The sequence below is a fragment of the Helianthus annuus genome, chromosome 16 (assembly GCF_002127325.2).
Source record: "Helianthus annuus cultivar XRQ/B chromosome 16, HanXRQr2.0-SUNRISE, whole genome shotgun sequence".
In the NCBI taxonomy this organism is placed as follows: Eukaryota; Viridiplantae; Streptophyta; class Magnoliopsida; order Asterales; family Asteraceae; genus Helianthus; species Helianthus annuus.
In genome coordinates this window covers 68406286-68429589 of record NC_035448.2, presented here as the reverse complement: position 1 = coordinate 68429589, position 23304 = coordinate 68406286, and the positions used below count along the sequence as shown (strand labels likewise).

The 23304-nt window shown below is 38.5% G+C and overlaps 1 protein-coding gene across 1 annotated transcript; it reads right to left on the bottom strand.

Annotated features, from left to right (window-relative positions):
• Positions 1–18562: 18562 nt before the first annotated feature.
• Positions 18563–19811, bottom strand: LOC110876864 (proline-rich protein 36-like). Its single transcript, XM_022125024.1, has 2 exons — positions 18982–19811; positions 18563–18566 (listed from the first exon to the last, which is right to left on the bottom strand). Exons 1-2 carry the CDS (start codon positions 19809–19811, stop codon positions 18563–18565), a joined length of 834 nt encoding a protein of 277 aa, XP_021980716.1.
• Positions 19812–23304: the final 3493 nt, after the last annotated feature.

Here is a 23304-nt window from a genome sequence, read left to right as displayed (position 1 = left end):
AAGAAAAGAAAGTTAAACTTTTACAGGGGCAGAAAGACAGACTGAGGAAGAAGGCGAGAGAGTATCTCGAGAAAATTTTGTCCTCGGGTTCATCTGTTGGTAAAAATAAGAGTTCTGATGAATCAACTTCCTCGATTGCAAAGTCAAGCAAGATGAGTTCATCAGATACAAATCTGAGGACGAAAGAAGAAAAGAAGAAGAAGAAAGGTGTCGGCGATGAATCTGGCTCATCTAAGTCAGACAAGCCACATTCATGCAATGATTCTGGTTCGTCAAAGCCAGGGGAGCCATTGGTTGAGGTAAAAAAGGAGAATTCAGGTTTAACAATGGATGATGCAAACTTTCCACCATTGTTGAACAAGAATTCGAAATCACCCAAGGACAGTCAGGCTTGGGTGAATCTGTTTAAATGAAAAACCTGACTTGCCGGAGTTCCCAGGTTGGTAAGCGTGGAACATGAATCGACACATTTCTTGAGAAATTTCACTCTGGTGATATTTCGCCTTACATGTGGTAAATCAGGGACATTAAGTTGTACTTGATTTTCTACATATGGTTTATGGTAAATCTGGAAATGATAAATCTTTCAAATGTTTGAAGAAAACAATGTAATGAAGTAGCCCCGAACCTACAAATGTTTGGTAAACAAACTAATTTTTCCTGAAAAACAATTTTGATTAAAATAAACTTAAGTGTTTTGAGATCATAATGGGAAAATAGTTTGTTGAGAGGGGGAGTTCTGATTGTTTACGTCAAGTGGATGGCGAATTGAAGTGATTCGATATCATGTTGTCAACTTTGTACAGTTTGTTTCAAATTTTCCAAGAAAATCAAAATTGAAACATATTTTGATTTTAGGAGAAGTAAAATTTAAAAAATTAGAAAATTTGAAAATGTCAAAAACATTGAAAAATTAAAAATGAGTTTTAGTGTGAATAGGGGAAATGATAGTACATTTGCTAGACTGGCACAGTACGCTAAAGATTTGTAATGTATAAATGTAATTAAGCAGTCTCGCTAAAGATGTGCCGGTAGGTTTTCACATAATTAGTAGATCAGTTTGGGATATAAACATAAATTTCACTTGCGTCTACGTGGGGAACACCTCCAGGATATATAGGTAACCCCTGAAATCCTGTTTGAAGGGTCTTGTATTCTAAGATACTAGGTCTTTATGCTCACTGATATCTGGGGTATTATCCCGGGACTTCTGCTGTATGGAAGTACTGACCTAGTCCCTGGATAATACTTTCTGCAAAAAGCTTTGAAATATAAGCTCACCCTCAGCATGCTGATAACACAATAAAATTGATAGTCGCTGCTGTTGAAAATAAAAGATCCTCTAAAGGGGACACACCTTAAAGTCGAAGCCGTCATCTCTCTGCGTATACGGAAGTATCGACCCGAGCTCTCACGGCCCTCGCATTTAACCCCTTAACAGATATCAGCTGTGGTATACTCACCTGTAAGACTGAATATTGGGGTCTGGATACGGGAGTATTCTGAGGTGGGACACATGTAGAGGTTTAAGTTTTAAAACACTAAATCTGTATCCCGAATAGGTTGAACATTTTGTGAGAATTTAAGTGGATAAGAATATCGGCAATCTATGCGAATTGTTTAAAAAGCTTAAAAAGAATTAATAGCTTAACGGTACTTGTGTTTAGTCAGCAGCCGATATGATCCCCTTGCACGAACTCACAAAAATATGTTTGTACATATTTCATTTCTGCATTTAATTTTTGCATTTATATTTTGAAAATCCAAAAAGATTTTCAACAACTGATGTTGGAGAACTGATATTCAAAATCTCAAAGGCTAAACATATTGAATAGAGGTTTGGTTAAATTGGTTGGAAATGGTTAATTAGATTTTGGAAAGTTGAATAGGTTTTAAATGAGAAAAATTCTTGTATATTCTTAAATGATTAGTTGATTCATTAAGAATGAATCACAATTGTGTTTGATTGTGATAGAGTGTTTGAGTTGTGCAGGTTTCTGATCCTGTTGCTACGGAAAGCCAGGAGATACATCAGAACCTGAGAAGAGTTTAAGTTGATAAAGCCATGAGTTGATTTCAATGGTGATAACGAATTCCAGACGGCAATCCCAGCATGATGATAGGGGAGTCTGATGAAAGTTAGAGCCAGAGAAAGATCCTGATATATGATTCCAGGAAGAGTTCCTGAAAAAGACCGATCAAGATTGGAGAGCTGTCATGATTGAAGACTCTCACTGAAGATTCCGTCAACATTCAAGGGGGAGTCTGTTGGTGCAGTTGTCTGTCGACTACATCTTAGTTCGAGTCTTAGGTTAGGGCTGTTTGTATTATGCACAGAAATCGAGAAATCATGTTTTAGACATGGTTCCGCTTATGTGTCATAGGTAGAGGTTCCGCTTGAATGTCATCATATAGTTCCGCTTATCTGTCATGTAGGTTCGCTTATATGGACATGTCCATATAAGCGAAACCCCATGCCTATATATAGGTGGTCTTATAAGCGGAACCAGGTAGTAGTTGTGTGGTGTAACGGCGAAGCCCTGCCAGTTTGTCTCCAGAGCTTGTAAATTGTTAGCAGATTAATAAAAGAGACGCTAAAGTGTGAAATCAACCTAAACAAAGCCTGAATCAATGAATTCCGCCTCTGATTCAGTCTGAGCACTCTTCTGATCGACTCATCAGGTCGTCTAACGATCCTACAAAGAGTATGTGGTTGTTTTCAATCACTTAACTATTACCTTTTTCTCAATGAATCTACCTTGTCCGAGATAGCATCTGAACCAAGCCCTAGTATCAGTGCAATATCTGTACAAAAGAATCTATTTAAATAACCCTGCATCAATACACACAAAAACATATATAAAAAAGTAAGAATTAGATAAAACTAAATCATATACAAGTTATTTTCTTCATAGAATCTGTGTCAAAAAAAAGTAGACAAAAAATTTAGGGAAAGTAAGAACTTAGATCTGTAGGATAACGGTACTTGTAAACTTCAACCCTGTCAAATTGTTTTGTTTGAGTGAAACTTCAACAGCAGGATGAAACCGAACGACGAAATCAAGATTCCGTTGGCCGGAGGAAACATCCGTTTCCATCGATTGCTTTATGTGATGGAGGGTTCATATGGAGGTTTCAGCAGCCAACTGATTCGAGATGGGAGGAAGAGAAAAACAATCGAGCGTGGTGACGCAAATATTGGCGGTGACGGGAATCGTTTCAGCCTTGAGGTATTTGATTTATACAACGGTTTCGCAACTGAAGAACTCATGAAATTCGACATTCAATATAACTATAAATGGAGATGGCAAATGATTCAATAACATTCAGTTCAATATAACCATGATTATTGCTCCCACCGTTTCATTTGCTTCTTCGATTTACAAGGGTTTTGGTTGAAGGAAACATTGAGATTGCACTGAATGGGGCAGATTTGGGAGAGGGGGTGTAAAATTAGGGAAACACAAGATGATGTTTGGAATGACGTCTTAAAAATTGTGGGTGAAATTACATTTCTAGACATAGGACCCACTGGACTCGAAACATATTGAAGGTATTCATGCCTACAGACAGCTCAAAACTTGCATACAATATAGATCAGTCAACCCCAACCTATGAGGCTTCGAATTTGTTAGAAGATTAATATGTTGGGGCTAAGCCACGCACCACCAACCAATGTGAGTTGGTGCACAAGTATCCATTTTTCGTAGAAAAAAGCCTACTTGTAAGAACCACAATGGTGTATAAAACCTCCTACTTACCAGATTTGAAAACTCAAGATAACCATTTTTGTTTCAGTTGGCTTATTACACAATATGTAAGCACGAAGTAAAAGAAGTCCACCAAGCATATGCATTTACTAATAGGCTTCCAGCATCCTTTCCCTTAACATGGATGCTGCTTTCCTCACTTGCTTCACCGGCTCAATCACAAACAGACACATAAAGTAAAGAAGCCAGTTTGTGTAATGGGTCAAAACAAAACTCAGGTAAAGATATGTAACTTTGGGCAGGTCACGTTAGTTTCATAACATACACCATAGGAGTAAAACCCTATATAAGAACTAAGAACAAAAGATATGATGTAGTGGCTGGTGGTCCCTTGTCACCTCCATTAAATATTTCAATAACTCATCAACAGTTAAAATAAGCTGAAATAATAAAGACAAAAAAAAAAAAAGAATTACTTGCAAGACTCCTTAATAGCCAAAATAGAAGCTCATTTTCTGTTGCCCAACTTTGATCGAAGCCCGAACCGCTCGTTGTGGTGGGTGCGCTTGTTTACATTTGCTCCCCTTTCTAGAAGAAGCCTACCAGCAGCAATGATACCCCCCTCTATTTTGGAGTCAACTAATGATTAATTAACAACACTTTTATTAAACAGATTCAATGTTTAAATATATCAATTAAACAACCACTCTATAAGCTTGAAGTGTGTGTTTACCACTTCTTTTGTAGCAAGGCCAACATGATCGCCTTATAAGCTAAGCACAAACCAATTGTCTTCTGTGCTGATGCATCCAATGTCAAAAAAATGCCCTTGCGTAACTATAATTTGAAAACTAACATCAGAACTCAATTTTGATTCAAATACATATTCAAGTTTAAACACATTCCACAAATTACAGACACACATACTCAATATATCAATCAATGAAAATATTTAACCTTCGATGTGTACATTGTTCAAAACCCTAGAACTCGATCACAAATCCTCTTGATCAGTCGTACTAACATTTAAGAATACATATTAGATGTGAGGAAGGCTACCTGATTCGATAAAGTCTCGGGTTATTAGCATCCATTCATGCCACACCCGGTATCCATTCATGCAACCTGAACCCATGAACTCGATCACTAATCATCTTGATCAGTCGTACTAACAATTAAAAAAACAGATTAGATGTGAGGAAGGTTACCTGAATTCGATTGACTGAGTTTTCATGCGAACCACCAGTGCCCCCTAAGCCCTAATCACACACGCTTCAATTTTGGAATCCAAATAGGAATTAAAACCCAGGGAAATGAGGGGATGTGGAAGGACCCTTCAATTTCGTCTGAACGGAGGCAGTAGATACATACCGCTAAAAAATCCCATGAAACCTTACCAATGATCACACTGCCGTCTAAATCATTGTTCCGACATCATCTTCGTGCTCATGCCAAATCCCAATGATCGGAAAAATCATCGGTCGCCAGAGGTCTACGATCTCTCCCTTCTCTTTATGTAGATCCCAGTGCTGTTAGGGTTTCAATTTTCAATATATTCGGCTGTTAGGGTTTCAATTTTCAGTTACACAGAGAGAGAGAAAGAATGGTCGTTCCTTATATATTAAAGAATTGTAGGCATGTAATCAATTTCCAATCCTTAGTTTGCTGCTAGTGGTTTCCATTAATTGCTCCAGGTTTCAATTCATCGTCAATGAAGAATGATTCCGTTGCCATAACCGATGAAACGTTTGATTTCGTGATTCAATGTGCCACATTCATTAAAACCTAATTCATCGAATTCCTTATGCGATTTGATATCTGATAGGGGATGTATGGAGAGCATGGTAGAGTTGGAAGAAAATTGTAAAATTAGTGGGTTTTTTCTAAGACTTTTAGTCTGCCATCTTAAAAAAATGAGTGTTAATTTACTATTTTGTACATGGGAAATGCTTATATATAGTGTATAGATATATGTTCTATATATTCTATATGGTACATTATACAACTTTAGTCCAACATATATTACAAGAATCTCATATAAGTCATGCAAGGAGGTAGGAGGATAACCTTCCATTTTAAGACCTCTTTCATAGATTTCACCAACGCACAAGTTGTTACAAGAACAACAAGGATGGCTATGAATACAATAAGGAATGAAATATAAACACTATACTAATGGAAATCATCAAGTGAGGTGTGGATTGGAAGTAGGATAACCAAAGCTTTCCAAGTAATCACACTATACAAGCTCAAGTCTTGTTCAACACATGTGGGTTAAAACCCTTTTAAAAACAGAAAGTTTAGAGGGATTAAACACCTCCAATTTGTATGTAACAACCATGTTAATAAGCACACTAATCATAGACTTGATTAGGAGCATAAGGACACTGGTTTGTATGAATAAACATAAGTTTAAAGTAATTTTTAATAAGTTTTCTTCCAAAATAGAAAGTTGGACCTCAATATGGTGATGTTTCACCTTGGTTTTCATCTTGGCACTTAGAGAAATCTGCCAAAACTAGTATTTGCAACTGATTTGAGAGTGTTCTGAGAGTGTACATGAGTTGGAAAAGTGAAAATGAGTGTTGGGAGGCTTGGTTTTATAGTTGAGCTTAGGGTTTGGGGTCTTCAATGCAAGAAACACAATAAATAAAGAAACACACAAATGACCAATAGTTGGGCTGGAAATAATAATCTGCGGATTGGTGCCTGTTGTAACAACCCGACTTTTCAAGTCAAAGTCAAAGTACAAGTCAAAGTCAAAGTCAAAGTCAGGTCGTTACTCAGATCTGACATTTCTTGCTTAATTATTGCCTTGTACTCTCGAGACTCAATTGACGATATGTATGGTAACGGTATTTTAAACTAAGAGTTTTACAACACGTTTTATAACGAAACGCGTTTACCGCATTTAACGCATTAACGCATTTTATCGCATCGCATGTTAGTCTAAATGCTATCACATCACGATCGCATCGCAACTCGAAACGCAGTTAGTGACATTATTCTATGTGTGTGTGTTCTTATGTGCTTACTTGTGTGTGCCTTATATGTATTTTGGAATGATTATTTGCAAACACAATCGCAACTCTATCGCAACAAAATCTCATCGCAAACTCGAAATTAAGATTTACTTTCATGCACTTTATGTGTTATGTTATTTGTGTAACTATTGTTTAATACTATCGCATCACTTACTTGCAAATCACCTAAACGCAACGCAACGCTCAACGCACGAAACGAAAGTCAGAAAACTAGCCCTCACCAGCCATCCGATCGAATGACCATACGATCGAATGGACATCTGACCGGATGATCATCCGATCGGATGGTCGTCCGATCGAACGGCTGTCCGACTCGCTTAACCCTCTGCCGCCTTTCACCCTTCACCTATAAATACCCCTCCTGTCACATCAACTGTTCATTGATGTGACAACTCCGTTCGACCCATGCACTCTCAAGCTCTTTTCTCTCGATTTCTCAGGATTCTTGTAAGTTTTCTTCCTAAATCTTGTACTCCCATCTTCATCACACACTTTCTCATCATCTTCTCCATCAAATCTTATATTTTCACCGTGAAATCATCTGATTTGGGGCTGTTCTAGGGTGACGTCACCATGGGTTCACATGAACACTAAAGTGTGACCTCATCTCATCAAGAACGGTTCGGATCTAAAGGATTTCCACATGTTTTTACACTAAATTCAACTAGATCTAAACATTTTCAAAATGTTTCAAACTTTTCTTCAACATCCTTTAACTTTTTACTCCAAACCGGTAGAATCTGGACTCGTTCTGGCCTTCTACTCGTCCTCTAGCGAAGAGCCGGTCTGAGAATGGATTTCTACCGAAGAGACGACCGATTCACGGGTTGAACATGGAACTCCGTCTTGAACAGTTGAGTCTGATCGAATGGGGTGGTTCCCATCCGATCGATTGAGCTGGACTTGGTGTGATTCCCGTTGTTTAATACATCGTCATGTCGTCTCCGTTAAACCGCAAGACTTTTCAACTTAGTTGATTTTACAGATTTGCAAAACATCAGATCACCGATCGAATAGCCGTCCGATCAGATGACCATCCGATCGAACGACTGCTCGACCAGGTGACTGGTAAGTTCAAACACTTAAGAATTTCCAAAACTTCAAAGAATACCAGCTTTTCAATCGAATGACTTGAATTATACTACAACAAAAACTTCAAAAGTTCAACATTTCACAAACACACTCCTTCAGTCGAATGACCAACCGACCAAATGGTCATCCGTCCAGATGACCATCCGTCCGGACGGTCATCCGACTGAACCACCATCCGTTCCTCATCTCACTCGACACACTGTTTAACATGTTGTTCAACGCTTACACTATCCTTCTCTGATCAGGCTAATCTCTCAAGTGCTCCCTTCAATCCAAGATTGTGTTTGTTTACTAAACACGCTCTGTGAGTATACTTGACCCCTTTTTGCTTAACGTACTTTTGGGTGTTACATACGTTACCTATATAAAATCACATAGATCACACAACGCAAACACTTTTTATAAGCTAACCGCCCTCGCATGTTATACGTGTTATTCGATGAATACTTGTATGTTATGTTTACACAGTGAGTGTTGCCTGACACCTTAGCAATGATAGTACTATAGTTTGGACTCAGCACCTGTCGTGGACAGGGGTTACTAAGGGCTTTACTTCACATGGTCACAGTGGTGATAATGTGTTGCGCATTCAACAACTCGCAGTCATGTCTGTGCATATGTCATTGTCGATAGCTTACTTGCTTCACATTTCTACGTGTTCCATGCTGCTATGCGTAAATCGCTTTTCGCTACTATATGCTATTAAACTTGTATGCTCACCTTTACACTATGTGTATTGACTCTATTTTAACGTATGTGACATGTGTTTAGGATGCTATGTTTTGCTGGACTTTGTGGAATCAAACTAGGGGAGTCTAGAAACAAACTAAATAAAATCTAAGTTGTCAGAACAATTATTTCTCTTTGAGAACAATGTCTATAATAACTATTTATGCTTTATATGTTTATGGTATGGAAATGAACGTTAAACATATTCTCACTAATAGTGTTATGGATTCTCTTGGACAATCTGTTTCGCTCAGTGCCGCGCCCCGTTGTTTCCGCCATCGGTTGGGGTGTGACACCTGTGGCGGCCCATGGAGGAATCCTCCTCCACCCGTCGCTGGTGGCGACGCTATGCAGCTGGGAAATTATTTGATTTTTTCCATTTTTGATCCCTAGACTTTGGTTTGTTGTCTATTATAAGGTGCTTTATGATAATTCAAGTATAATTATCATGTAATTTGGTATAAACCAAGGTATTTCATTTAACCGAAACATGGAAGTACGTGTCAAAGGAGTATGAGCATGTGTGTGATACGTAGGGATCATGTGTACACGACGTTTGCTTGTAAGTTGTACATATGTTTACGAGACTCGTGTATAACATAACAAGGGTTTAAATGAGCTTGAATGCACAAGTATGAGCAAGTAGGCAAGGTACGAATTGGTATGAAAAAGGAAATTTTATTACGATCATACGAATTACAAAACCGAAATGCAATATGAATACGTTACGGATATAAGTTATAAAAAATAGGAGTGTAAACAATCTTTCTAATTAAGGTAAGTTTCAAATACGAGGCGTTACATTATCCGGAATGAAAATTGAAAAGTTAGGGACTATAGCTGTAATTTTAGAAAGTTAGGGGCTAAAGATGAAAAAAGAGCAAACCATAGGGACTATCCAGACATTTAACTCTTAGAAAGATGGTGCCTTTTATAATTAAGATGCTTCTCACATTAAACAACTGTTAGTTTTTTCAATTAAATGTGTCTCAATAGCAAAAATACTCTTTTTCTTACAAATAAAAAAACAAGTAATGCATAGAAAATTAATTAACTCTTAATTAATTATTAAATATATTAAGTGGGACACTGTGACAACCCAAAATTTCAAGCTACCACCCATACAAACCCGAATCTTGCACACATCTTGATCTAATGTTTTAGACTTATTTTTTTTAATTAGGCCGTCATATGCATAACAATATCCATTCTTGTCACAAATTTTTTTCATCTGGTATTTCTAGAAATTACTGGGTGACACACGAGCTAACCAGACATGCACGTTGGTGATAGTCAAACTACTTGAAAATCTTTCTTATAGTATTATTATGTATGCAATACTATAAATACATTTAGATATATATACAAGTTATTATTTAAAGTTTTTGACGCGTGAATTGTAATATATTTGCTACACGGGGTTAGGGTGACACAAATAGAGATGTATAAAAATATATTTTTATATACTTAGACCGTCACACCCTGGCTTTTGCGGAAACGTGGGTTTATTTAGTGTGACTTCTTAATACCTTAGCATAATCACAACCATGCTATATGAATTAAAACATATGATGTTCATCCATTAAACAAGTTTTAAAAAGTAAAATACGACAACATTGTTTTAAAAGTTGACACGACAAACCGAATACAACCATGACATAAAGACAACATGTTCAACAACATAACGAATGACATGAATTAAAAACACAGTTTAAGACTAGTGACTCGTCCAGGCAAAAGTCACAATCCCTAAACTCGGATGACATCATTTCTCCTACGCAGCTTGACGACATAGCATACCTTGCCAGATCCACTAATTTCCTGAAATACATGCAGTTTGAAAAATCAACAAAAAGTTGAGCGAGTTCATGTAAAAGTGAGTATGTTTATAAATCGTTAAAGTACGTCCCAATGTTTAAATATTCCTAGTATGTAGCAACTAAGGAAAAGAGATCACCACTGGGTTGCAAAGCCACTGGTATGTGTGAAGTGATGCAGGAAAACTCAAACCTAGCAAATTTGTACCGTGCCTCGGCTGTAAGACATAGTCACCTCTATGGGTCACCCTGACCTCACGGGTGTGGGCTCGCTACACCCAAATAGATCTATCACTCTTATGTCCCTCGGTCCTAACAACGAGGATTAATGGCTTTAAGTGTTGTACCCACCACTCACATGATCTGAACGTCCCAACCCTCCTTAAGCTAACCATACCATGTATAAAAATGTCCTAAATAATTGTAACATGTATTTCACCCCCGAAGTTATAAAACTGAAAACAGTTAAGAGAAAAGGGGGACATGAACTCACTGAAGTGCGTCTCGTGAAATAGTCGATCCCAACTCAACCTGCTACGTGACGACCTACACGTACTAATTCCTATTAGACAGACGGTCGTGCCTTGGCTTAAGGTTTAACGTTTTTGGAGAAATAGTTAGGTAACTATTCTGTATTCACACTTCTTATTTATTTTATAAGTATATTCCTTCCCAAGGATGGGGGTAATAATACATGTGTGCTTTATAATTCTGAAAATATATTTTTAAGTCTCACTTGAAAAATATATTTTAATCACTTGTCAAAAATACTTTAATTCCAAATTATATATTTTTCCCAAAATTATTATATTTTATTTCATAAATTTTTCCAAAATAATATTTCACCAAAAATGTACAAATAGGAGTATTTTCTGAAAAATACATAAGTTACATTTTTAACGTGTCGCGTTGTAATAACAATACTTGTACATCTTAAATAATTATTTTGTGAGAGCGTTGGTATTATTTTGGAGTCGAAATTTCATGGTGTTTTCAAGTTATATTATTTTCATCCTAAAAATAATATATATCTAGTTCACAAAATAATCACATAATCACACAAGCGTTTTATTATAAAATATATATTCTAAATATACATTTATCAAGTTTTATTTACGAAAATCCACCTCTGATACTTGGTAATTTTTGAAATAAAAGTCATGGCGAAGTTTATTTTGAAAACCAAGTTAAAAATATATTTGTAAATATTTGTTAGAAAATATTTCTAAGTGTTATATTTCTGGAAAAATTTCGCCAGAGTTTCCTCTGTAAATGGAGGTGTCCATGCTTTTAGCATATCATTTTCTTTTGAGAAATCATTCAAACAATCAATAATCAACAACATACAATCTTTATGTTGACAAAATAAACCCAAATCATAAACTCATGAACTTGAAGGTTTTGTAAAAATATGTAGTAAATCACTAACACACTTAGTAGGTCTTTTTATCTTTAAGAATAAGATTAGTTTCTTGAAAACTTTATTTTTAAAGAATTTGAAGTTTCACAACTTCTAGTCATGATTTACAAAAATATTTCCTTGTTAAATTTCCTCGTTACGCAAGTGTTCATACACTTGTTTATTTACCAAGAATGTTTTTAGTTCATAAAATATCCGGGTTTTAACAAAACTAGTATCTTTCACTTGGTTCTTCCGAAAAACCACTTGTAGATCTTTAGATCTACAAGTTTGTAACCTTATTTTTCAAGAAAAATTATGTTTATTCAAGTTTCAAGTTCATGGGTGGATGGTTTCATCATCCTTCATATTTAGAGTATTTACATCCTACTAGCTCATGTTCTTGAACATGATCTAGTATGTCTAGATGATGATCCATCCTACTTATACTAACAACAACATCAAATAATCATAACTACACAAGATCTATATGATTTACCCATATATCTTCTCTTTATCCACCCTTTAACACTTATGTTCAAGACTTTAGATTATGTTCATTAGTGTTTCTTATCATTTTATCATTCAACCATCTATTAACCACTAAAATCAAGAACAAGATGATGTTTTAGAATACTTACCACTAGCACAAGGCTAGGGGAGAAACAAAGCGTAAAAGTGGTGGATAAAAGAAAACTAGAGTGGTTCTTGAACTTCCGAGTGCAACAAGCTTGTTTGTATGACCTCTTGCACCTTTGAGTGTATGAAAATTACTTGGATGAAAGCTTGAAAGTGGTGATGGTAGTGTGCTTGGTCTCGGCCGAACACAAGAGAAGAGAGGAAGAAGATGAGTTGTTGGTTTGTTTGTGAAATGAAGTTCAAGTCCCTTGTGCTAATTTATAATCCAAGTTTCCTATTAACCAACATGTCTTATGTCTCTAATTGCCCAACATTACCCATTATAATAATAAAAAATAAGGCAAGGGGTGGGTCACCCCTTGTGACCGTCGAATGGAGGGGGGGTATGGGGTTAGGTGGTGATCCTTGGTTACTTATTTAGTTAGGATGTAAGTGTTTAGTTAGAGTGTTGTTATGTGTTATTTAATATAATGTGTGTTACGGTGTTTGGGGACCCTAACTAGCTCAGAAAAGTAGAAACAATGTATTTGGCAATATTTTTATGTCCCGGGTAAAGTCCGGTTATTCGGTTGGATGTTGATCCGTTAAAGTGCTAAATAAAGCTTTTAGTGTCTTTTATGTTGTTTTTAGTAACACTATAAATTCCCAACACTTTGGAAAATATCTAGGACTATTTTGCCAAGTTTTTGCACTTTACTAGCATTGTTAAATGCTGAATTTTGGTGTTTAGTGCAGAATTCTGCACTTTAAGTATGTTTTAGGCACTTTCGGTCACTATAACTATCACCTAGTGACGCGGTTTTATGGTCCTCACCTCCCTACACTCCCTACTAGTGTAGTAATCAATTCCTGGCTCATACCGGCCTCAAAACAATGTCTGTCTGGTGTTGGCAATGTCAGCATGTTTACTGGGTTATCCGCTCACTGTGCTAACTGTGCTTTTGTGCATCGAGTTTGTCACTATTGTTTGTGTATAATAAATGGAGTGACAGTAATAAAGTATGATGCATGAGTATGTATGTATCAGAAAACAGAAGGCAGTTTATTCATAGTTGTAATCAAGCACAACACTAATTAAATATTTATTAATCTGTACGGATACCTGGATTTGTGAGGGTTGTCACATTCTCCCCCCGTTAAGAAAATTTCGTCCCGAAATTTTAGGCTCTGCTTCTAATTGCAGGGGTCTTAGGAAATAGATGGGGTACTTTTCTTTCATACGATCCTCACGTTCCCATGTGTATTCTAGACCATGTCTTGCATTCCAACGAACTTTGACGAGTTTGACACTGCTCCTGCGTGTTTTGTTCACCATCCAATCAATAACCTCAACGGGTTCTTCAAGAAAGTGGAGCGTGTCATCAATATGAATTTCGTCAGCAGGAATGACAACAGTTTCTTGTGTTGGACTATTCTTCAGGTTTGATACATGGAATGTATCATGAACACCGTTAAGTTCGGCAGGTAAGTCCAACTTGTATGCTACTAAACCAACCCTCTTCAAAATCTTGAAGGGACCAATGTATCGCGGATTTCACTTTCCACGCTTTCCGAAGCGTGCCACACCCTTCCAGGGTGAAACCTTCAGCAAAACCATGTCTCCTACCTCAAATTCCAGAGGTTTCCTTCTTCGATCCACATAACACTTTTGTCGATCGCGAGCCGCCTTGATGCGTTCTCGGATCTGTGCATTCTTGTCTGTAGTTTCCTGGACCACTTCCGGACCAACTAATTGTCTATCACCTGCGTCAGCCCAGCAAATCGATGATCGACATTTGCGTCCGTAAAGAGCTTCGAACGGTGCGGCTTGAATACTCGCGTGATAACTGTTGTTGTATGAAAATTCGAACAATGGTAGGTGAGTGTCCCAACTTCCACCTAAATCCATTACGCAAGCTCTCAGCATGTCTTCTAAAGTCTGAATCGTTCGTTCGCTCTGTCCATCCGTTTGTGGGTGAAAAGTTATACTCAGGTTCAACTGAGATCCGAATGCTTCCTGAAAGGATTGCAAAATTCTTGACACAAATCTTCCGTCTCGATCAGAGATGATTGAGAGAGGCACTCCATGTCGTGCAACAATCTCTCTCATGTATATCTCAGCAAGTTTGCTCGTGTTATCTTTTTCCCTGATTGGCAAAAAATGCGCATATTTTGTTAACCGGTCTACTATTACCCAAATAGTATCGTGACCTTTGGGCGTTATTGGCAGCTTCATGATGAAATCCATTGAAATCTGTTCCCATTTCCATTTGGGTATTTCAGGTTGCTGCAGAAGTCCTGAAGGCTTCTGGTATTCTTCTTTGACCTTGGCGCACGTTAAACACTTGCTAACATAAACTGCAACATCGCCTTTCATCCTAGGCCACCAGTAGAAATCCTTAAGATCTTGGTACATCTTATCCGCTCCTTGATGGATAGAGTACCGTGACTTGTGAGCTTCATCGAAAATAACCTTTCTCAAACCACCAAACAGAGGAACCCAAATTCGTCTCATGAAACATAAAGTTCCTTCCTCGTTTGGTACCAACTGTTTCTCCATCCCACGGAGATATTCCTCTTCAATGTTTGTTTCCTTGAGAGCTTCTCTCTGCGCGGCACGAATGCGCAGTGAGAGATCTGTCTGGACAATCATCTCTAGAGCCCTAACCCTTATGGGCTTGATCCTTTCCTTTCGACTTAGGGCATCGGCGACCGCATTCGCCTTCCCTGGATGATACTTAATTTCGCAGTCGTAATCGTTCAACAGTTCAACCCAGCGTCTTTGTCTCATGTTTAGTTCCTTCTGGTCAAATATGTGTTGCAGGCTCTTGTGATCAGTGAAGATTGTACATCGTGTACCATACAAATAATGTCGCCAGATCTTTAACGCAAATACCACTGTGCCTAACTCCAAGTCGTGCGTGGTATAATTCTTCTCATGAACCTTCAATTGGCGTGACGCGTATGCTATAACTTTCTGTCGTTGAATCAACACGCAACCCAAACCTTGACGCGAGGTGTCACAATATACCACAAAATCATCAGTTCCTTCGGGTAGTGATAAGATCGGCGCATTGCAAAGCTTGTCCTTCAACAATTGAAATGCTTCCTCCTGTTTGATTCCCCAATCAAACTTCTTATCCTTCTGCGTGAGGGAAGTCAAAGGTTGAGCGATTTTTGAGAAATCCTCAATGAACCTTCGATAATAACCAGCCAAGCCTAAGAATTGTCGAATTTCGGTTGGCGTCTTTAGAGTCTCCCAGTTCTTTATAGCTTCGATCTTTGTTGGATCTACGTGGATTCCATCTCCGTTAACCACATGTCCAAGAAATTGGACTTCACGTAACCAGAACTTGCACTTCGAGAACTTGGCGTACAACTGTTCCTTTTTAAGTAACTCCAAAATAGCTCTTAGATGTTGTTCGTGCTCGTCCTTCGTCTTCGAGTAGATCAAAATATCATCAATGAATACGATCAAGAACTTGTCGAGATATGGCTTACAAACTCTGTTCATCAAATCCATGAAAATAGCTGGCGCGTTTGTCAACCCAAACGGCATCACTAGAAACTCGTAATGTCCATAACGAGTTCTAAAAGCAGCCTTGGGAATACTTTCCTCTTGTATTCTTAGCTGATGATAACCTGATCGCAAATCGATCTTTGAGTAGTAACTTGAACCTTGAAGCTGATCGAATAGGTCATCAATTCTCGGCAGGGGATACCTATTCTTGATAGTCAAGTTGTTCAATTCCCGATAATCGATACACATACGAAAGCTACCATCCTTCTTCTTAACAAACAAAATTGGAGCTCCCCAAGGCGAGAAGCTTGGTCTGATAAATCCTTTGTCTAACAGCTCCTTGAGTTGCGTCGAAAACTCCTGCATCTCTGAAGGTGCAAGTCGATAAGGTGCCTTAGCCACAGGCGTCGCGCCTGGAACTAAGTCAATGTGGAACTCGACTTGTCTCTGAGGTGGCAATCCTGGCAAGTCTTCTGGAAAGACTTCATGATATTCCTTTACCACTGGGATGTCTTCAATCTTCGGCTCAGCAGCTTCTTTATTCCTTTACCACTGGGATATTCCTTTAACACATCCCTTCTATAAACACTTTCGAGCTTTCAGACAGCTGATGATTCTCAAGGGCGTATCGCGCTTCTCTACGTGAACCACGATCGTCTCTCCATCTTCTACTGGGATGCGAATGGTCTTTTCGTGACAAATAATCTCGGCTTTGTTGCTTGACAACCAATCCATCCCTACTACCACGTCGAAGCTTCCCAACTTGACTGGTAGTAGATCCAAAGTAAACTCGCGTTCTCCCAATTCAATTACACATCCTCTAACAACTTCATTCGCCTCAACTAGCTTCCCATTAGCCAGTTCAATTAAATACGGAATATCTAACTTACTAGCAGTTAACCCAAGCATTCTCTTAAATTCTAACGATATAAAGCTATAGTCAGCACCAGTATCAAACAGAACAGATGCAAAGCATTAACTCATAAGGAATGTACCAGTGACAACGTTGGGATCCTGGCACGCTTCCCTTGTTCCTATGTTAAACACTCTTCCACGGGCTTGGTTCAGCTTTGGGCATTCCTTCTTAAAGTGCCCAACTTCTCCGCAATTAAAACGTCCGGGTCCTTGACCATTACCACCTCTGTTTCCAGCTTGAGTGTTGTTCTGGTTGCGATTCCCATTCCCAGCTTGATTTACAACGTTCCCACGATTACCATTTCCTCCATTATTCCCTTGCGGTCGGTTTCCATTACCACCGCGGTTGTTCTTACCAAAACCCCTTTGGCCACCCTGGCCGGAACCAACCCAGCAAGTATTCTTCAAGTTGCCAATTTTCCCACAAGTTTCACATTTTCTATTTCTGCACTGACCAGCATGATGATACTGGCATAATCCTCACTTGGGCAGAGTGCCCATGTAACCCTTTCCTTTGTTCTCAACACCGGTTGCAGCTCTGGCCGGTGTGCTTGATTCACCCTTCTTGTTCACATTGCTTGTACCTTGCTTGAAGTTCGAAAATTTCCTTTTATTTTCACCAGACGACTCCACATGAGTCTCTTTTTTCTTTCGTTCAGAATTCGAGAACTTGTTCAATCGAATAGCTTCCTCAGTCAGAGCCACGCTGAGATCTATGGCTTCTGTGATTGTTGCAGGCTTGGAAGTAGTAACCATACTCATGATCTGAGGTGCCAATCCCCAGATAAAGCGCTCAATTCGTTTGAACTCCGGTGTGACTATGTATGGCACTACATGGGACAAATCGTGGAATCTCTGAACATACTCAGCAATCTTGGGACCTTCCATTTTTAGGTGCCAGAACTCAGTCTACAGCTTCTGAATTTCAGCACGTGAGCAGTACTTCCTTTTCATGAGCTCCTTCAGCTCATTCCATGACATCGCATAAGCAGCAGCTTCACCAAGAGTTTGCACTTGCAGGTTCCACCAAGATAGGGCTCCATCCAGAGATAGCCCTGAGATGTAGGTCACTTGTTTCTCGGGAGCACACTTGCTCATTCTAAGAACGGACTCAGTCTTCTCAGCCCATCTAACAAACGCAACAGCACCTCCTATGCCGTCGAAATTCACAGGCTTGCAATCGAGAAATTGCTTGTCAGTGCACCCTGCACATACGTTTGAATTTACAAATGGTATTAGGGAACGTGCTAAAAATATCCAAATGTATCATAGTATATCTCAAACGACTTAACATTACCATTGGGTGGATTGTTATTGCCGTGGTTTTGAGAGATATTTCCACTTGTTTGTGCATGAGAAGCAGCATATTGCGCGATAGCGGCGACAATGATTCCTTGGAGTTCTGCCTCATTAGTGGGCATGCGCGGATCACGTCTTGGTGGCATCTTCTAAAAGATGTTTCACATTAGTCAAGTCATAATAAATAAATGGTATACGTAACAACATCATCAAGCACATAACATCTCATGTTACGAATTAATCAAGCACATAACATCTCATGTTAAAAATTTAAAACAAATAATCCAACAATGCATTTAATGAGAATACTGCGATTGCACTATAAAAACCAAGACCACAATGTAGTGTTTACAAGTTCATAACTATATCGTACATCAACAGTGACTAAGGGCCACATCGCCCTTGTCCGAACTATCTAGTCAGCTACAACAACAACCAAAATACAAAATATCAAAAGTCATGACATCAAAATGTGGTCTTCAAAAAGCTGCATAGTCGGCACGATCGCGGTCTTCTCACCAAAAGTCTACCTGCATCGAATCAAAATGCCTATGCTGATGGCGGAGGAGGAGGAGGAAAATGAAAGTAATACAGGCGACGCATGTGTAACCAATCCTGCTCTAAAGCACGACAGACGCGCAGCAAATATGCTATCTGCTGCTCAGAAGTCGAAAAGCGAGCGTCCGAGTCGGGGGAAAGTGGACGCAGAGGGTGTGATGCTGCAAACGGGGTCTGGCAATGACAGGACGGACGTGGAGCTCTCTCTAAATCCTGAATACGACGTGTCAATGCCTCCTGCTGTATCATCAGAGAAGTAAGGATGTCCTCCGTAGAGTACCCAACATGGTATGGGTGGTACGGATCAGACAATGGCATGATAGGGGGCGTAGTCCATAAGAATGGCGCGCTCGATGGAGTGAAAGATGGTGCAGTAGGTGGTGCAACAGTGGGAAACTGAGATGCGAATGGAAAAGGTGATGACATCATGGGTGGAGCAGAAACGGGTGGCTGCCTAGATGACCCCTCTCCAGGACGCGGTGGTGGTATGTCCTGAAGGAACGTAATAGGGAGATCAGTGCGGTGTGCGTCTGTGGTGTGTGGGGGAAACAATGGGATATCAGTGGGTGTTGAAACGGGTGCTGAAACAGGGGATACTGGAGGTGTAACAGGTAACACAAATGGTGGGTAATCGTCATCTTCATCAATCCACCCGTTACGGGTGTCGGCGTAACGTGGATCCACATGAGTAGCAAAAAGTGCACGGTCGAACAGCACCGGCACAGGATCATGAAATGGTGCAACAATAGGATCCTCTATCAAGAGTGGAGCATCAACAGGAGCGTCAGCAACCGGTACATCATCAACAAAGGGTGCAATGGCTGGTGCACCATCATGAACAGGGTCATGCTCTAATGCAGGGTCAGGAGCAGCTACAGGCTCAGGGGCCACGATAGGCTCCGGGTCAAGAAAATCCATATCAAAATCGGCTGGATCATCAAACAAAGGATCGATAGGGGCTACAGGCGCCTCTAGGGGCTGGTCCAGGTGAATGAACTCGATATCCTGGTCAGGATCAAAACCAGGGGGAAAGACAAGATCAAAATCATCGTCAACCTCGTGATCAAACTCGTACTCGTGTGCTGGAGCAGATGCAACTGATAACGCCATGTCTGGTTCGGCGTCTTGAGAGTGATGTTGCACTCCCTGAGTGTGTAAGGACGCAGATGCCACAGACTCAAAGGAATCTGGGACAGGTGAACCGGCAGGAATAATTGTAACATGTATTTCACCCCCGAAGTTATAAAACTGAAAACAGTTAAGAGAAAAGGGTGACATGAACTCACTGAAGTGCGTCTCGTGAAATAGTCGATCCCAACTCAACCTGCTGCGTGACGACCTACATGTACTAATTCCTATTAGACGGACGGCCGTGCCTTGGCTTAAGGTTTAACGTTTTTGGAGAAATAGTTAGGTAACTATTCCGTATTCACACTTCTTATTTATTTTATAAGTATATTCCTTCCCAAGGATGGGGGTAATAATACATGTGTGCTTTATAATTCTGAAAATATATTTTTAAGTCTCACTTGAAAAATATATTTTAATCACTTGTCAAAAATACTTTAATTCCAAATTATATATTTTTCCCAAAAATATTATATTTTATTTCATAAATTTTTCCAAAATAATATTTCACCAAAATGTACAAATAGGAGTATTTTCTGAAAAATACATAAGTTACATTTTTAACATGTCGCGTTGTAATAACAGTACTTGTACATCTTAAATAATTATTTTGTGAGAGCGTTGGTATTATTTTGGAGTCGAAATTTCACGGTGTTTTCAAGTTATATTATTTTCATCCTAAAAATAATATATATCTAGTTCACAAAATAATCACATAATCACACAAGCGTTTTATTATTAAATATATATTCTAAATATATATTTATCAAGTTTTATTTACGAAAATCCACCTCCGATACTTGGTAATTTTTGAAATAAAAGTCATGGCGAAGTTTATTTTGAAAACCAAGTTAAAAATATATTTGTAAATATTTGTTAGAAAATATTTCTAAGTGTTATATTTCTGAGAAAATTTCGCCAGAGTTTCCTCTGTAAATGGAGGTTTCCATGCTTTTAACATATCATTTTCTTTTGAGAAATCATGCAAACAATCAATAATCAACAACATACAATCTTTATCTTGACAAAATAAACCCAAATCATAAACTCATGAACTTGAAGGTTTTGTAAAAATATGTAGTAAATCACTAACACACTTAGTAGGTCTTTTTATCTTTAAAAATAAGATTAGTTTCTTGAAAACTTTATTTTTAAAGAATTTGAAGTTTCACAACTTCTAGTCATGATTTACAAAAATATTTCCTTGTTAAATTTCCTCGTTACGCAAGTGTTCATACACTTGTTTATTTACCAAGAATGCTTTTAGTTCATAAAATATCCGGGTTTTAACAAACTAGTATCTTTCACTTGGTTCTTCCGAAAAACCACTTGTAGATCTTTAGATCTACAAGTTTGTAACCTTATTTTTCAAGAAAACTTGTGTTTATTCAAGTTTCAAGTTCATGGGTGGATGGTTTCATCATCCTTCATATTTCTAGTATTTACATCCTACTAGCTCATGTTCTTGAACATGATCTAGTATGTCTAGATGATGATCCATCCTACTTATATCAAATAATCATAACTACACAAGATCTACATGATTTACCCATATATCTTCTCTTTATCCACCCTTTAACACTTATGTTCAAGACTCTAGATTATGTTCATTAGTGTTTCTTATCATTTCATCATTCAACCATCTATTAACCACTAAAATCAAGAACAAGATGATGTTTTAGAATACTTACTACTAGCACAAGGCTAGGGGAGAAACAAGGCGTAAAAGTGGTAGTTAAAAGAAAACTAGAGTGGTTCTTGAACTTCCGAGTGCACCAAGCTTGTTTGTATGACCTCTTGCACCATTGAGTGTATGAAAATTACTTGGATGAAAGCTTGAAAGTGGTGATGGTGGTGTGCTTGGTCTCGGCCGAACACAAGAGAAGAGAGGAAGAAGATGAGTTGTTGGTTTGTTTGTGAAATGAAGTTCAAGTCCCTTGTGCTAATTTATAATCCAAGTTTCCTATTAACTAACATGTCTTATGTCTCTAATTGCCCAACGTTACCCATTATAATAATCAAAAAGAAGGCAAGGGGTGGGTCACCCCTTGTGACCGTCGAATGGAGGGGGGGGGGTATGGGGTTGGGTGGTGATCCTTGGTTACTTATTTAGTTAGGATGTAAGTGTTTAGTTAGAGTGTAGTTATGTGTTATTTAATATAAAGTGTGTTAGGGTGTTCGGGGACAGTAATAAAGTATGATGCATGAGTATGTATGTATCAGAAAATAGAAGGCAGTTTATTCATAGTTGTAATCAAGCACAACACTAATTAAATATTAATTAATCTGTACGGATACCTGGACTTGTGAGGGTTGTCACATAGACAAATTCATATTCTTTTTACAACTCTATTCTTATATTTTATGAAAAATGAATAAATGGTGGGTATAAATAAGTGGCTATTTTATATACCTAACGAAACATAACCAACACTCAAACTAAACAATCATACACTCAACCATCACCTACCCACCTGTCACACCACGATTTCCACGTGTTTCACTGGTGGGCCCGGTGGGGGATTACCGTGACGTAGTTGGCAACAATATAGTCAAACCACAATATTTAAATGCACAGCGGAAGCATAAAGATAGATTATATTTCAACCATCGATTGTAAAATCCAAGTATCACGAATAGTCGAAATAAATCCACAGGGGATCAAAATAAAAAATAGAAATATTGTTCAACAGATATTGGCATCCCAAGCTTGCGAGACTCTAACGATGCTAAGGAGTGGCCAGCCTATTTCGTGTAGATCCTGCATTTAATCTTTTGGGGAAAATACGTCATTTTACACTGGTAAATACATTCAACCGACACTTTTGTAAAATGTTTAATAAAATTGATTTGAATGCACAATGCACAAACTCTTTATAACTTGGGATAATTTATAAATTAAATCTTGTAAAAGAATTACATGTTCACTATGCGTTCGGTCGCCCGGGTCGTGCCGGGTTTAAGGTTAATTGACACACCACATAGAATAAAACCGTGGGGGGAAGACCAACGGTTATACCTTTATAATTATGGACACATTGTCGGGCGTACGCCTACACCCGCGTGTCAAGGTCGTGGCCATTTCGTAAAATGCTGCCAAGGATATCCGGGACATGGTAATTAAGCTCCCAAAGGCGTAAAGCCAACAAAATCAATTTTTAAACGGGTCACATTGATAATACCCAAATACCAATGGGGTCAATTGCCCGACCAAGCGGCATTTTAAATACCGTAACCCAAGCCCGTATAACGGAAAATAAGTTAAAAGTATTTACCTGAGCAAGTAATAACCTCAATAAACAAATGCAAGTATCTTTTACTGGTCTCCTATTCTGGAACGAAGGTTTATAACAACCTATTAGAATCCTAACGGGTCTTTAATTTAGCCTTAGCTTAGACCGGTCAGTTTCAAAGGATATATACGGTTTAATCGCGTGAAAGGCGAAAACCGGGAATGGAATATGATTTGGACCCA